General features: G+C 50.8%; 1 protein-coding gene across 1 annotated transcript in view; it reads right to left on the reverse strand.

Annotated features, from left to right (window-relative positions):
* FNDC1 (fibronectin type III domain containing 1) overlaps positions 1-17,643 on the reverse strand; it is a 68,870-nt gene that overhangs the window by 44,458 nt on the left and 6,769 nt on the right. Inside the window, 3 exon segments of the mRNA XM_070417394.1 lie at positions 2,771-2,839; positions 3,288-3,374; positions 6,064-6,258. Coding sequence (XP_070273495.1) covers positions 2,771-2,839; positions 3,288-3,374; positions 6,064-6,258 — 351 coding nt within the window.

Raw genomic sequence — 17,643 nt, forward strand, 5'->3', positions numbered from 1 at the left:
CCCTGTGCGGAGCCCCCGCCGCGCTGTGGCATGGCCTGTGCCTGCTCTAGAAGGAGGTCCCCCGATGCCTCGTGGACGCCTCTGGCAAAGGGTCTGGTCTGTGGCACCTGGAGTCACCATCCAAGACTTCCGTGCCACGGATCCCCACTTACAGGAAACGTCGGCTAAGTTTCCCGGGGCCTGGAGCTCCTCAGGGGAGGTCATCCACATGTCCCCTCAGATCCACCACTGCTCGTCCCCTGACAGGTGGTCATGCTGCAGGGTCCCAAGACCATCTGAGGAAGAGCCTGGTCAGCCATGCGATGGCCCGGCTGCCCGACTGTGGGGAGCAAGAGCAGAGCGGACTCACCGGACGCCTTTGACAATCCAGTGGGCTCACTGTCGCCATGACAGTTATGTCAAGTGCCGTGTCAAGACTGAGATAATGAGATGGGGCCCTGAGGAAGGGCCCAGAACACCAAACCACCGGTCTGGACACTTGGATCAGGACTCCATCTGGACACCAATGTGAGGGAACCCCCACCCCCACTCAGAGCTCAGCCATCCAGCGCTTGAGTGTGGCTGTACCAGGGTCACACTAAAGCCCTGCCGGGCTCGCACTGCATGGGCCGGGCCGCCACAGCCACTACACCCACTTCTGCACCCGCGGACACAGCCCGTGGCCAGGACTGCGCGCCGGCAGACCTGACTATAAACAGGTCATCTTCATAGCCCAGCCAGCCCTGAGGAATTCCAGTCCTCAGCTGCAGTCAGCGCCATTCCTCACCAGCCCCTCCAAGTGACCAGAGGCCAGAATTAGGACCTCATTTGAAGGAGAGCACCGCTCAGTGGCGGACAACCTGGCCTGCCCGGGACCACCCCAGCATCAGCAGCTGGCCGACAGGTGACCCTGACCTCTGACCCGGCCCTGCCTCGCTCAGCACCCGGCTCTGGCCCACACACACTTGCCCTGCGGGGCACACGCGGAGGAAGCAGCCTCCGACGCCTTTCCACCAAACACGTATTGATCGCGTGCCACGAGCTTGTCCCAGGCCCGGGAGGCGGAGATGAGTGAATCTAAGAGACCGGCCCTCAAGGGGCTCACCATCCAGGCCATGGACCGGAACTGAGTTTTGCTCTGCAAATTGCATACTTAATAAAACTTAAAATTGCACAAGGAAATAATGCCACAGACAGTATTCATTCCCCATTGGCCGAAGGCCTTAATTAAAAGAGGACACCGTCTGATTGGTAATTGGGCACTCAGCGGCCCCATGACCTGGCCCCAGGATTAGCTGAGGATGCCCTGAGGCAGTGGTAGTAAAACTGCATATGATCCCAATGAGGCTACAGCTTCCCAGGGAAGAGCGGGGCGGAGACAGGCGAACTGGCAGCCCGTGGCCTTGGCTGTGGGAAGCAGAGTGGGGCCTCCTGGCCCCGCCCCCCACTGCCTGTCTCCCTGCGTAACAGATTAGCTCAGATCCAGGGACAGGAAAAAGCTAACGCAACTTCAGAAGAGAAGCCTTCAGGGAGGTCAATAATGCGATCCAATACGTGACACCTCTTCCCTGGGGACAGAACAAAGGGATGTGGCTGTGCATCTCGAAGGGAGCTGTGTGCGTCTGTGCGAATGTTTACCTGTGTGTCTTCAGGGTAGACAACCTCTGAAATAGACTTCCTGGCCCATTTACACACGGCCGCGGTGTGCTACCTTCTGACTGTCTCACTACCACTGTCTTCCAAGCTGTGCTCCTCGCCTTCTGCTCATCTCTCCTAACCCTCGCCCCCTCATGTACCCTCTCTCCTTAACTCACTCCAGCTTGCCTCCTAAAGCCATGTCTGCCTCTGACTTCTCTCTTCCAACGTTCATTCCCTCCTCTGCGGCCGCTACAGGCATCCCCAGCACAACGCCCCATGCTCACCTTCCCTCCGGCATATTTGAAGAATGTGTCACCTCTCCTCCACAGCCTGTTTCCTTTTCTAATGTTTTATTCCGCCCTCCTTTTCCATGTAAAAAGACTGTGAATGCTGCCCACACCCGCCAAATCTTAACTGAGAAGCAGATTAGAGTCATTGGTTTGAATATACTCACCTTCCTCTCAATAGCGTAAGATTGATGTATTTAAATACATGGTTTATGAAAATAAGACACACTCCTCTCCCTGTGGCCTCAAGACAGTAGCCAACATACTTGAAAATAACTGCATGCGTTTTGCATCATTAATTAAATATATTCAAAGAACACACAGAAATGTCAACACTTCTCTCAACAAGTAAAACCACATGATTAGACAACATCAACATCCAAATGATAAAACATACATATACAAATATGGAGCAGAGATGGAAGGCAGGTCATCTAACAGGTCACCAACTAGCCCATGGTTTTACGAAAAGAAATACTTGATGCAGCATATTAGCCAATAAAAGCCACTGTTTGGTGGGTCCCATCTGCTCATGCCGTCCACAGGTCACAGAGCTGCAAACATCCCCATCAGGCCAGGACTGCCATCTCCGCCACCACATTTGCCTGTTAATAGCACAGGGTACCCCCAGATGTAGACACAGACACCTCCCCACACCAGGACACGAGGGAACAGTGAGAAGTGAGCGACACTGGCTGCGGGCTGGTCCACTGGGTGCACGGCAGATCGACCAACACTGTGGCGTGTGCGTTAGTTCAGCGATGGGGACTGGATGAAGGTTTGTGAGCACATGTGTGTGACAGAAGCGCGACCCTCTTGCGAGACGGTGCTTCAGTGAAGACATGGACCGGATGAGCAAATAGTACCTGTGACGGTTTCATTAAATGGTCCTGGACCCTTAATGGGGGAACCATCAATCTGGATCCATTCACCTCCTAAATTAGGAAAATGCAACCTGATAGTTAGAAACGAGAACCAGAGGAGCTTCCACATTTAAAGCATCCCTAACTGTTCAGAGCATCCCTAACATTGCTCTAAGTGGCCTTTTCAACAGCTTGAAAGGGATCGCCTCGGGCCATTTTAGTGACTGAGCACCTAAGCTCTATGGACAACACATCCTTTTAGTCTTTTGCACATGGCTTATTCTAGTGAGCACTCAAAAGTTTAGGACAAAACGCTAACAACCTACATTAACTGACTATGAAAGGAGGGATAAATCTCTCCTAGTTTTTAGTCTGTCGGCTTGTTCTATAAATCTAAAAATACTGTTGTTCAGGAACTCTTTAATAATTCTAAACTTGTACTGACATGAAGAAGCAGGGAGAGACATTTCTCCCAATCTTAGTAACAGAAACACAGCCTCCAGTTCTAGGTGAGACTTACCAGGCAGGCTTTCCGCTCTGTACACGGGCCGGCTCACTCCACTGTGGTTTTCTGCAGTAACCAGCACAAAGTACACTACCCCCGGCTCTGAAACACACGGTTCGTATCAAGCCCCGTTTCAAATCTCCAAGAACGACAGTTTGATTCGCTGTCTTCCTTATACCAGTTACAACCAAATATAAATATTTGAATTTAGTGACAAGTCTACCTATAGCTTTCTCTCTATATTTTTAATCAAAATACTAACATTCCTCCCATGCAACTAAAATACACCTGGCCAGAGAACACAACATTTATTTATTACAAAGTACGTGGCATGTGAAATAAACCTGGATTTGTGAGCAGTCAACAAGAAAGCTTTTAAGCCTTTTAATGTGACATCAATGTAGGAAGTAGGAACACACTGTCCACTAAATCCATGTTTCAACCTACCGTGTCCATAACTACAAACATTATTTCCTCATGAAAACCCCAAATGGAAAGCTTCAAAAAATAATTAGGAAATGTCAACATAACTCATAAAATTTAGCACCTGGGGAATCTTCACTGCAGTCAAGAAAGCTGCATGAAATATGTTCCTTCTCATAATTAAACAGTCCCCTTGCCCTAGCTCAGTGGTGAGCAAACTGCGGCTTGCGAGCCACATGCGGCTCTTTGGGCCCTTGAGTGTGGCTCTTCCACAAAATACCAACTTCTGTGCATGGGCCACGAAGTTTCAATCACACTGTACGTGTGTGCCCGCACGTGGTATTTTGTGGAAGAGCCACACTCAAGGGGCCAAAGAGCCGCATGTGGCTCGCGAGCCGCAGTTTGCCAACCACTACCCTAGTTGGTTTGGCTCAATGGATAGAGCATTGGCCTGCAGACTGTAGGGTCCCAGGTTTGATTCTGGTCAAGAGCACATGCCTGGGTTGCTGGCTCGACCTCCAGTAGGGGGCGTGCAGGAGGCAGCTGGTCAATGATTCTCTCTCATCACTGATGTTTCTATCTCTCTCTCCCTCTCCCTTCCTCTCTGAAATCAATAAAAATATATTTAAACAGTCCCCTTGCTGTGTCTGCATGTGGTCTTTGACTCTTCCAACAAATACCTAGAAAAAAATACTTCCTGGAATCTTGGAAATGCTAATCTTGAAATAATTTGGCTTCACTTTCTGACTTGGATCTAGGGGTCAAGGTCAAACGGCAGTGGTGTCTTTGGCTGAGCTGCTGGAGTTGTTGGGATGCGGAAGGGAACCCAGACACCAGGTTAGGACATGAGTGTCTTGAGCTTGCCACCTTGAAAGCAAAACTCTAGTGCTGCTGCTTTTCCTCGAGATGAATTATTATCTTAAGAAAGGGAAGTGGAGGTGCCAGCCCTTGCAGAGCTGGAAGCCGGCAGGCATTGGAGGGGATGGATGTTGGAGAGGTTAGAGTTAGTTCCATCAAAGGCCGTCGTGGTATGTGCATTCCTCAGTGAGGAACGGAAGTCCCCCTAACGGCTTCAGTGCTCCAGCCAGAGGCCCAAGATATAGCCACAAGGCCATACTGTTGGGGACACCTGCTGTCGGGACTGGTATGGCTTCTTTCTGACCGTGGCAGGGGCTGGTGGCATTTCGGGTTTGGCACGACCTGCCAGACTAACTGGGAAATGCTTCAGGTTCGGACTGAATGTAAAATTATGCTCTGCCAGGCACTTTCCTCTCTTCGTCCTGAGCTTATTTGTATTTCAAAGACATTTAATCCACGTCTCTGCTTCCGTTAACTTATCGGAGTTGCTTGGGAGACACTCTCTCTCAGTGAGCTCCAAGTCTCTCCGTTGGCATGTTTTTCTTCTCTGCGGCCACCAGAACAACCCAAGCTCTGAGCAAGCAAATGTGAGCCTGCACTTGCCTTTGGTCCAATAGAACCTCCACTTAACCCACAGTTGGACTCTGTGGGGCCGGGGGGATGCGGGAGAGATTCAGAGAAATGTATGGAACCATGAGGGAGGAACCTGACCCCCTGCCTCCCTTCCATGCACCTTCTGCCCCGATGCCCAGAAAGCCTGATGCTGTAACTCAGAGCGGAGAAGGGACGTGTGGTAGGCTGTGGCCAGGAAACTGGGGAGCACTGTTGATTCCGATCCTCTGAAGGAAGGCGGCAAAACGCTCCTGTGGCTCAGGGACACCTGGATGTCACACATGCTGACTTCCTCATGATGCATCTTAGGGTTGGGCCATGAGATGACTGGAGAGTACATGGAGCTGCAGGCTCCTGGGATCAATAGGGCAGAAGACAGAGGACCCACAGGAGGCAACCGAAAGCTCACGTTCAAAACCATCTGCACCTGCACTTGCACAATGTATTTGGGCAAAATTTAAAATACTCCGAACTTCCAGAATGAATTGCATGGGGAGAAATGTAACATCTTTGAACAGATGTGGCTAAGCATACACACCTTTATAGGTACATGTCACCTGAGAAATCCCTAATTATAAAATGGTTCATAACTGAGAAATCTCCAGATTAGTTGTCTAGTAGTCAAGTGTCCATGAGACAAAAAAGCACATTCAGAAAACTAAAAATTGTTTCCGGCATCAATTGGGAGAGAGGCCCAGAAACGCTAGAGTTCAAGTGTAGGGCGGGAAGGCCCATGGCAGGATGAAGGCCTTGACGCAACAGATTCCTGCCCCTGGCTTCCCGTTCCCAAGGAGCCGCGTGAGCCTGGCCACACCCTGGCTCACAGTCACCTTAGAGCGGGACTGGGAGCGAGGTGCACAGTCAGTTCTGATGGGAACAGGAGCGGAGGGTCACTTACCCACATCCTCAATAAGGAAGGACTGCGTCTCCGCGTTCACCTTGATGTACTTAAGGCTTTTCAGTGACTTCCCGTAGGCAATGTTGTAATGCTCCACGGGCCTACTGGTGGCATCTTTGGGTGGGTCCCACGTGACTTTCAGGCCCATCTTAGTGGACAGCAGTTTCACGTGCCTTGGCTTCAGTGGGTGGTCAGCTATGCAGACAGCGCAACTATCAACTGACGGGAATGGCAGGCGGGGAAAAGGCACTTTCCAATGTTCTCTGACATTGTTAGCAAGACAGCGAGTGGCTTTTACTCTGATCCTTTAGACTTTAAGCGCGGGCGTGTTTGGACATCGTTACAGTATGACAGCAACGCAAACATACCAAACCCACAAGCTTTGAAGTGTTTCAGATGGCTGTGGGTGGTAAGTTTGAACCAGAGTGAAACAAACCGAAAGAAACCCTAGGCCTCCTCCGCCTGCTGATGCTGCCTCGCTGGTGCTAGAATAACGAATCGGCCATTTGACATCTTCCCCAGAGGCGTTCATATATTCAGTGACTTCTTATCGTTAATACGTACGTTGCATGGTGCCGTTACTCAGCCTATGCATCGCCTCTGAGGAGAATGACCTGGCACGCTCCTGACCGGGAAGAATGTGCACCGCATCTGAAATGAGGCAGCAGAGGCACTGGCTTCTGCAAATACAACGAGCCAGAGCCGCCACCTGAAGAGGTAGGCGCGCCTCTGGTTTTATCTGCAGGCAGCGAATTTAAGTGTCTCCTGTTTTGTCACAGAGGAAAACCAAGTTATTAAGAAGGACATTACACTTTTATCTTCAGTGGTGAGGTTCTAAAAAAATTTTTTCTTAATTTTTAAAAATTAGCCAAAATGAAACACAATATGTAACTGATGTTGCAATGCCACATAACATAAATATATGCTAACAATTCACACAACAGTCCAATTTGGAGCAAACTGGGATCTGAAACTGATTATTCAACGATGCAAGGCATTCTCAGGGGGTGGAGAGGGAGTAAAAAAAAAAAACCAGAACCCTTTAAACTTAAGAAAAATGAATTTGGACACTCATGGAAGGAGAGAGGGGAGGGAGAGCGTTTGGTGATGACACACAGGGTGGTTAGTATGTGGTTTTAATACCGGATGGAAATCCTGCACAGGGTAAGTATGGCTGATTCTATACCCATCACGTACACTTCCCACAACTGCCCGACCACCTCTAGAGTCAAACATTTAGGAAAGGAGAGAGCTCCTGTGGCCTCCCTGCCAGAGAAACTCAAGGAATAAAAAAAAGAAAGAAAAAAGTTATGAAAATGATTTCAAAGCATCAGGGACAGGAAATGCTGCGTTGGAGCCGAAAGCGCGATGTCGGGCTGCGGGTGGAACCCACAAGCGGTCCCTCCCCGGCCTCAGCGGCGAGGCCCTGCGGACCATGATGGGAGAGGCCAGACGAGGACGCGGCTAGGGAGCCTAGGAGGACAGCAGGGCAGTGGTTTCTGGGCTTGGAAGGTGAGCGGCCACGGCTACTCTCCATTCGCTCTCTCGGGCCCTTCCTGGCCCATGAGGACCTGCAGGGTTTTCTGCCGGAGAACGGGGCTTCCCCTTCCTCGGTCCCCTGTGTCTCCCCTGAGGCTTCCCTACAAACTCCACCTTCTCTGCCACCTGCCGACTAACTTTTCTAGTTGCCATTAATCCCTATTTCCCGGAACAGCAGGACTCGCTCCAGGAATCCCGTGCTCCACACTGACCCAAAGACCGTGGAGACAAAGCAAGTCTCGGAAACCACAAGGCGATTCTCCCAGGAAGGAAACGAATGAATGCGCAAAGAGCGCTTTCCTTTACAGTCCAGTTTCCAATCTCCCTAAGAAACTGTGGCCCACACTCTGCAGTGAGAGGCCCCCCTACCCCCCACGTTCTCTACTGGGCAAGTGTGATCCAATCCACGCACAGCGGCCTGGGCCTGAAAACCAGCCACTCTTATCACCGACATCGGACAGAACAGCCTATCCATGCACGCAGGGGTCTCCCTGGCAATGCTTTGCATCCACCCTGGGACACGACATAGAATTTCTAACTCACACGAGAACGCACGCTGTAATGGTTGCATCAGCCCGGTGTCAGGAGAGATGCAGAATCTCAGAGCTGCAATAACATGAACACAGAGGAGGGCAAGGAGCAGTCGCCAAAACCTAATGACTGTCAGTTCATCCTGCTTACCCACCAGATCTCCATGTGTGTCCGCAAGTGAGTTTGTTTGTTCTCCTCTTTTTATTTTTTTATGTTTTTTAATCCTCACCCGAGGATATTTTTTTCATTAATTTTTTTTTTAGACTGGAGGGGAGGGAGAGAGGGGGAAGAGATAGAGAAACATCAATGTGAGAGAGACACATCGACTGGTTGCCTCCCACGTGCACCCGGACTGGGCCAGGAATCGAGCCCACAACTGAGGTACTTGCCCTTGACAAGAATCAAACCCGAGACCCTTCAGTCCTTGGGCCAACACTCTAACTACTGAGCAACCGGCCAAGGCTGTTCTCCTCTGGCCAGTGGTCAAGCACCATCAAGCAGCATCTCAATTCAATATGTGCCTGCACCAGCATTCGAACATACTTTTAAAAAGCCGGATGGTGTAAAACTACACCTAGTATTTAAAAATGGGCGCGTGAAATGGACAGGAAAAGGGGTCTTACTGCATGCCTACCACTTGCCACCCACTCAACCTTACATGGCAGGAGGTGCTCACAACACAGGCGACCTGCGAGGAGCTGTTGACTCCCTCGTGCTGCAGGTGAGGAAAGCAGGGCCTGCAGCAGGGAGGTGAGAACTGCCCAAAGCCACACGTGGCACCAGACAGAAGCCAAGGCCACTGCTGCTCTGCCCAGCTCCCACGGCTCACAGGACCAGTGACTACATTCCCTGAATATGAATTAAGCTAGGAAGCCACTGCCCTCCTAGAACCAACTGGGAACCCTCCATGGCTGTGTGAACCACGTCCTCCACCATCTACCCTGCCTTCCCACGCCACTCTCCTCTCTTGGGGGCACTCCTGCCCCCACCCCTAGTCACCTCCCCTGTGCTGGTGCCCTCGCCCCTCCTCTCTGGAATACATGGCGTCCATGACTCATGCCCTCTCAGGGATGTCTGCATCTTTACCGCAAAACCTTAGCCCGAGGCATGACTTCCCAACAGGAGCGTTTGAGGCCTTACACATTGACCCAGTGAAGGCTGATTTTGAACACAGAGGCCTTTGGGGGACCCTGAAATCATACTTGCAGGGCAACCTTGGGGTTAGTCTCCTTGTAAGATCAATTCTGAATGTGAGGTTCTCTGAGGTCCTTAGACCAATAAACCCCCACACCTCCTCTCGCCATAACCCCAACACACACAAACTGGGCCAAGTAAAAAGAAACCACAGTGACTTGCGTAGCAAGTGTTTTCATACCCCGAATTCCCACTTACTTTGATATTTCAGATTGATACCATGATTGATGCTTCCTAGTGACTGTCATTGTTGCCTTACTCAGAAAGGGCTGGACGAGAAGAGGAAGGACCAATGTGCATGAACTTGGATTCCGAAAGCTTATTCTTGGGGCTAGAAACATGACAATATGTTCTACTCCCAGTCATGCTGTGTAGGCCTCGTGACCTCACCCCTTAAGTGTGAAGTGAAGGCATAAGGAGATGAAGTTGGTTTCAGAGGCTGCGGGCTGCGTGCCGGGTTCTGTTACGGGATCCACACTCTGGGAGCTAAAGGTGAACAACATGGTTCCTTACTATGCTCAGGTGTCCTCAGAAATTTACAACAGAGCACCCTCTCTGCTGGACAAACGAAGCCCATGACCTTCAGTGTTCGGCATTCTCATCTTTCAGCATTCTGCAAAGCTCTGTTCCCATGAACAGCCACTCTACAGATAAAAAGGACAAACCCAGTCAGGGCCAGAGGAGTTAAAGGCCCAATAGGGAGATCAGTGGGGGTCCCTCGAAGCCCACATGACAGGTTAGGGCCCTGGCAAGCGGTGTTTTCACCTCCACGGGATGGAAAGTGAGGAAATGAGCTGCAGCTGCAGCAAAGGGATTTGGGGTGAAGAAAAAAGAATTTCCTGTCCGTGTCCTCCCCCCCCCCCCCCCCACCCAAGGCTGACTTTGATGGGGACAGATGCCAAGATGCTCCAGACAGAAGGAGGAAACCACTAGGTCTGCTGTGGCTCAGGCCATTTCATCCCATGACAGAGGCATTGCTATGCTTCATACAAGTGACCTTTATCCACATTCAACAATATTTTGCCAGGTGCCGAGTGGCAAGATGATATTCTGGTGACCTTTCAGATACCTGGCAACTGCCAAGCGAGACAGCTGCATGCCATGGCTCCCATGAGGCCTCCTCTGGTCTGCTGGGGAACGGAACATGAGGGCACAGCCAGCGCCTAGTTTTCACTCTGACCCAGCTCCAAACTCCAGGTCTTATCCACGCAGGCCACTTGGGTTCAAGGTCAAAGTATGGGTCTGCGTCTACTCTAGGATTGAAACCAAGATTCCAATGGCTCTGCAACATCTGTCCTCAGAGGGTCCTCAGCTTCTGCAGAGTGGCCTCAAGGGGTCCTCCAAGGCTGACAGCGCTCTCAGAAGCCTGAGTCCAGAGCTAGGTCCCCAGGGCCAGCCTGGCCTGACCAATATCTTCATGGCCCATGTATCATGGTAGACAGGGGCACATACCTCACCTGCCTCTCCCTCATCTTTACACTCTGGTATCTCTCTTGGCACCCAGTATGCCCACATATCCAGTACTCACGTAAAAGGCCGATGGATTCAAGAGAAAAAAATGTTAGGAGGATTTAGATCAATGAGGTCAACGGAGGGTCTCCAACCCAAACACCTCCAAGGACCAGAAAGATCAAGCAGATGAGTGAAGACATATCAAGGCATGTGCACTCCATTGAGAGGCATGATTTCGGTTTTTAGACACCTTTGAAAAATACCTCATGGAGGGGACAGACTAAGGGATGAGGACAGACGCAAGTTTCCTAATATCCCAGCAGGCTGTGCCCTGGGCATGACCATCCACCTGAGGTCCTGTCGTGGCTTCCCTTCAGAGCGAGGACCAGGACCACCTGCCTCTTCTTCCGGGGCCTCCCCAGTCTTTAGCACTGACCCGCCAAGTATCTTCCTGAGGTTATGGGTGGGGGTTGCCTTCCCCGCCCCCCAGTTTCAAAAATGAGGAAGATTCATTCTTTAGCCAATTCCAAAGCCAAGTTGACACCTAGGCAGAAAATCCATTCCTGGCCTGTCCCATTCCAATCCCAAATTTTGCCCAGCTCATGCCATCCACACAGCCCACCATAGTTTCAGCAAGGAGTTGAGATCACAGCACAGAGAAATCCAATAATACAATCCCAGCCACATAGCAAAGTCCTAATTTCAACAGAAGTCCCTCCCATGACAGAATTCCCAGGTATATTTAAAGTCCGAGAGTGAAGCCCACTCAGTCTTACGGCTTCATTTCAATCTAAAGAAGTTAACGTCCACATTTCTTTCCTCTCAAATTGACTCTACTTCGCCTCAGCCAGAGAAGACCCATTGAACTGCCCAGATAGGGTCTGGGTTCCCTGAGCAAACTCGGTCTCCACCACCTTTTACTGGACTTGGTGCTGAATCTTCAGGATTCCTGGGAGTAAAATAACTGAATCCAAAGCCTCCCATTCGCCTAAATTCTTACAGCCCAAGATGCTAAAATCTCTGTGAGGCAGCGCATCCAGCATGTGCTGTGTGCAGGGCACATCCTAGCTTCGTCTACCAGCAAAGCCCTGGTTCAAGGCATCCCCGGGGCCCACTCAACCCCTGCACTTCCCAACACCCAGCTCCAAGCCAAGACATTCTGGGATTTAGATTAGTTCAACTTGGGTTTTTGCCACTCAAAGTCAGACCCTAACGGACAAAGAGACTATTAATCAAGATCTTCTATGAAAGTTGAAAATAACATTTTGAAGCAGCCCCAGCAGCCAATACGTTTAGTCCCAAAAGGCTGCCAGTGCAGACACACCCGAAGAGCCGAAGGCACGAGCCAGCCCAGTGGGGACGGCTGCCATTCCCAGCCGAGCGCCCGGGCAGCCCACCCAGCCTGACCCTCGCTTGGGAGCAGGAAAAGTCAGCCTCGGTTAAGAAGAAACCCTGAAGGAATGCTAAGGGCTTTTGAAATAAGCTAGACCCTTAAAACCCCAAAAATTCAAAAATCATTTAAGTATTCCAAGGATTGCTCTTTAATGCAACAAACCCTCGTGTTTATGTAAGTCTCCCTGCTTCATCTTTGTTTGAAAGTCTAGTTTTACTTTCCACTGGAAACCGCCAAATACTTCCCAGACCCTGAAATGAAGAAAACACAAATCTCAGTGAAACCGTGAGTGTTTGACCAAAAATCCAGTCAGTCGGCCAGGAAAGGTCGGGATGTGCTAACATCGCAGGACAGCTCAGGGATAGGCATCAACATGACCTTCAACTTTGAGATGGATTCCGAGGAGAGGTGGGAAAATCCAGCTATTGTCCATAAGACACCAGACAGCTCAGGAAAAGTCCAAAATGTAGGCGCAGCCAGAAGGTTGGCAGCATGTGGGCAAAACACTGAAATGATTGCGTTTTAAATAACTTTTCAAATGGATGTTGGGATTGTATTTGCCAAATAATTATGACCATTCCCCCCCCCCCCAAAAAAAAAAGAAAGAAAGGAAGAAAGAGCAGAAAGTAGAGGTTGTTTTGCAACCTGGTAGAATAGCCTGGTCCCAGTGAAATTTACAGCTGTGAGTGGTGGGCTGCTTTTCCACCTGGAGGGCTGAGTCCTGAGGTAGTGCTTGGCTCCTCCGCTGGCCTTTCCCAGCATGCCCGGGGCTCAGTGGAAGTTTTTCACAGTTGGCGTGGCTCTCTAGGGGTAACAGTATAAAGAATGAAACCAAAATCTAGGTCTTTGGAGTCTTTACACTTAAAAACCACTCCAGGGAGCGGAAAGAGCTTTGCAAACAGGGCCTGTGACCCCACCACGGGAGGCCCCACAGCACTGTCCTCCAGTCAGAGAGAAACACCAAGGCCAGCAGCTGGCCCGGTCCCTTGGGAAGCCAGGGGACGCAGGGCTCTCCAGACTTCACCCCTAGCCTACAGTCCTCAAAACCCAATCCATCGCCCCGTGTCACGTGACTGACTGGATTCTACCCCCATGCCCAGTGTGCTGTTCTGTTTACCTAGTGAGGGGGTAAGCCAGTGCAGTGAGAGCCTAGAAGATTCCAAATGTCTCAGGCTGCTGTGTGTGGCTGGGTACCAGTCCCTCACTGCCCTCAGCGCTTCCTAATGAACAGAGATGCCAGCTGGGCCGCTGGGCTCGATGTGTCCTCCTGCCCACCTCTGCCATGGCCTCCTCGAAACCTGAGTTCCATGGTTGTTTCCCACTCTCAGGCCTTTTCCAGTATTTTAATAACAACAAAGCATCACTTATTCTCACTAAAAGGCCAAATTAGCATGCATACATGCCAATGTGCTTATAAGGGCACTAGATGGCCACTGAATACAATGGTGATCACATTTTTCCCCATCAGCTCAAAGAAGCCAAATGGTAGAGTCATCAAAATCTCCCAGCTGTTAAGGACAGCTTGTCTGAATTCATGTCTATTCTCGCCAGACTGCTAGCGCCACCACCACCCTCGTCGGTCTCTGTGAGTGTCTCCACCGTGGGGAGTCTCAGGTGGCCATGTGTCACAGAAAGAAGTGGGCCTCGCACTTGGCTTCAGTATGGCTCTCCCTGGTGCTGCTCACAAGCCGGCCCTGCCCAGGTCACCAGGCACTCCGGTAGGCACGTGGGAACCTCCCAAGGACAGAGCCCTGACGCTGCCCGGCAGCACTTTCTCTCCTTTCCCCTTCTCCTCAGGCGTTGGCCCCAACCTCCCACCCAAGGTGCCCTCGATGCAGCCACCATCCTGGGATGCTGGTAAACAAAGGCTGTGGTTCAAAGGCTATATTGTTACCTGAAGGGTAATGGCTCCTTATGGACAGAGTTTGCCTAGAATGTGCTAGATTCCAGGTTATTTGTATGTGGGGAAAACAGGTGAAGAGAGAAAGACCAAATATTTGTTAATATAGTTTACCTCACATGATTCCCCTTCATTATCTTTTCAATCTCCTCTCACCCCCTAACATGGGAAAGATCCGCAAAGCAGAAAAACCACAAAAATGGACAATAAAATGAAGCAGTAAGAAATTCTGTTTCAAAATAGCAGTGGAAAAACTAAAATCAAATTCTCAGGCCCAAAGGTTATTCTAAAAAGGAATTTGCCTTCCTCCTCGAGATGTTTTCTAAGATAGTTAAAGTTTCTATTAGTCTTTTTAGTCAAGTTTACCAACTGATTTATGACAGTTTCGCAGCTTGCTTTGAATTCAGACACTGCCATGGCAGACACTGTGGGTTGGGTACCCCAGAGCCATCCCCAGCTGCTGCTGCTTCCCTTGCCTTCTTCTACAATAGAAGTACCCTCCGCATCCCTTGCAGCTAGGGGTGGTCATGTGATCAATTCCAGCCAATGACACCTATGAGGAAGTGACTGCTGCTGCCACTACCAGGAAAGCATGATAAAGGGGTCAGGATCTGCTGTCATGTGCTTTTGGCCTTTTGTATCTTCCTTCTCTTCCCCTCTCTGGGATGTCAGCATGATACCTGGAGGTGCAGCAGCGTCTTGGAACAAAAACTGATGAGTCTGAGAAGGATGACCTGGCCTGGGATGCAGGAGTGGGAAATGGGAAGGTCCAGGGTCCCTGAGAGCTTCTGCTCCCTGGCTTATTGGCAAGTGAGATAAGCCATCCCCTGACCTGTTCAGCCACCGTTACTAAGACATTGTGTTCTCAGCAGCTCTGTCCATTGCCACCTGGTGGCATCATCTCTGAATCCATAAAATCAAGTCACCTTTCTTCTTGATTTCTAAGTGCAAGCTGCTTTGTTTTAACTTGAATTTCTTTCTGTGTGCTGTTTCTAAAGGATTTGGTTTTGACAATGTCCGTGCTTTCTTTGTCGCTACGCCACGGACTTGAGTAAGTACATCTGTCCAGAGAAGGATGCAGCCAGAAATTAGAGTGAATTTCACCAGCAGAGCTGGCGGAACCTGATCATTAGGATTTAAGGTTTTTAAGCTCTTGGCCATTTTATTCAGGAACCAATGTAAGCGAAAGCTACTGTTCCAGAGAAAAAACGAGGATGTTTCCCATCTAAGTCACGAGCTTCCCGAATGGTTTAGGGGAAATGAAGTTGGAGGAACTCCATCGATATATTTAACTATAACAGCGACGATAAAACAAGGGGCCCTGCAGAGAAAACGCCTCCGGATGGGCAGGGAACGCAGGGCTCACGCTGCTGTTGAGCATCAGAGACCTGCACACGGAAGCCAGTCCTTTCCAGGTTTTTGTGGGATCTTTTGCACATTTTTCAAATTCAACTCGCAGCTGAGAAATCGTTTCTTAAAGAACTACCATGGCCTGCTGGTCCGGCTTAAACTCAGCCTACTTATAAACTGCCCGCCAAAAACAACTCCCTAAAAATTCATTCCTTTTCCCAAAATGTGAAAGTCATTGTCTAACTATGCTAAACACTTGGGCATTACTGTCGTTAAACTCACCACTCATCTTACCCAGAAAGCTCCCTGAGAAACAGCCTGAGAAAACAGGCCAGACAAGTGTTGTGGTGAGGCAGGTATGAAACAGTAAACGAAGCAGACGTGGCCAGAAGCCACAGGCAGATGCTTCGGTTCCCCATCCATCAGGAAATAATAGGAGGAGACTGGGGGGCGGGGCAGAAAGTGGCATTTAAAACAGCAGGGCCAGGGCATCTGCCAGCCGGAGGCAGCATGGCGGTTTCCCCAGCGTCAGAAAGTCAGAGAGTGGGGCCTCTGTGGGAGAACAAGGCTGCTCATCGCACCCGCTACCAGCCTCAGCTGGAGGAGGAAATCTGTGTAAAAGAAAGGCAGACATTTTACTGGAAAGGAAAAAAAAAGAGGCGTAGATGGAGTCAGCATCAAAGTGCGCCCTCCAGGCACAGTCCTCAGACAAATGTGTGGGTCCTCTCGCTGACCTTGGAATTCTACGTCCGCCCTTCGTGTGAGGCATTCAGGGCTGAGCACTGGCCACACTGGCCACCGTGATGCGGTTATTTCCGGGACATTGGCCCCAGTGTCTTTGTTAAGTGTGTGTGGCCTGTGCCTCCAGCGGGGCAGTGCGTCGCCCACAGAAGCTCTGAGTTGATGACAATCGCTCACTTTATGGATGAAGGCCCTCGCCAGGCCTGAGCTGCGGACGGCCCGCTGGATGTGCGTGGGACTCTGGAGCTCGGGGCTGACGGCGCAGCCCACGCAGTCCCGCCCGGGGACTCGCCCCGGCGCCGGGAGCCGTGTGAACTTCACCCACGCACGGGGAGCACGCGGGCCGGCATTCCACCTGTGATGGGTGAATTGTGTCCCCCCACAAGGATATGCTCCCGGGACCTGGGAATGGGGTTTTTTTAAGGTGTCATCAAGTTAGGATGACGTCATGCTTGATTAGGGTTGCCCTTAACCCACCAGGACCAGCCCTCTTAAAGAAGACACGGGGAGAACCGGTGGGAGGCACGTGGGATTGCTGCGTGATTTCTTACAATTGCATGTGAATCTTCAACTATCTCATAAACTTTTAAAACCGTTTTTAAAAATATTAGTGGTCTTCTAGAGCTATGGGGACGTTAAAAGCACTGGCCGCATGCCCGGGAGAAAGGGGTGCACCACGGTCGGTGGACGCCTGATAAATGGCCACGCCAGGCTTCCCTGACACTGAGCCACAGTAAACGCACTAAGCCAGGGGATCACAGGGCCCCGCCGCCCCGCTACCCTCGCCAGGCCCAGAGGAGGGCCCTTCTCTCACGCTCCTGGGAGGCCACACCCGACCATTGGGGCCCCTGGCCTCCCTCACCCTGCCCAGCCCCGGGGGTTCTGGCCACAGGTGACTGACTGTCCGTGGAATTTCTTCTCCAGCCCAGCTTGGCATCATCTCAAATTAGGAGCCACCGATACACACCCTGGTCACACTGTTCACTACGATGCTAACTAGTTCCAGCAGCAGCGCTGGCGCCAGGGGACCCACTGCCCACCCTTCTTCCGAGAACAGCACAGCCTCGACCCCGTCTGGGTCTGTGGGTTCTACCCAGCGACCTGTCCACGATGAAATGGCTTCTGAACCCTGAAAGGAGTCGATGCTTAGCTGACCATCACTACAGCTAGTATCATTCTCTAGCTGTAAAAACCTGCATCTGTTATATCTACTGCTTTCCTCTTTAAGCCAATGACTTAGCGCATGGAGTTCTAGCAACTCCTACAATTACACAGATCTTCCCCTTATAAACTATGTGGAATTCTGTCCACAGACCCCCTGGTACCAACTGCTCAGTTCTCTTTAACTGTAAAGTCTGCCCATGTGCCCACCTCGAGTGCATGGCACTCCCAGCACCCTGGAACCCGCTCCAAATGGGGCTTTTCTAGAACACATGAGCCATTTCAGAGAGGGCGGAAGGTGAAGACCGTCAGCGTGTCT

Source organism: Myotis yumanensis, unplaced genomic scaffold (assembly GCF_028538775.1).
Source record: "Myotis yumanensis isolate MYYU_CA2020_CCGP unplaced genomic scaffold, mMyoYum1.0.hap1 SCAF_6, whole genome shotgun sequence".
In the NCBI taxonomy this organism is placed as follows: Eukaryota; Metazoa; Chordata; class Mammalia; order Chiroptera; family Vespertilionidae; genus Myotis; species Myotis yumanensis.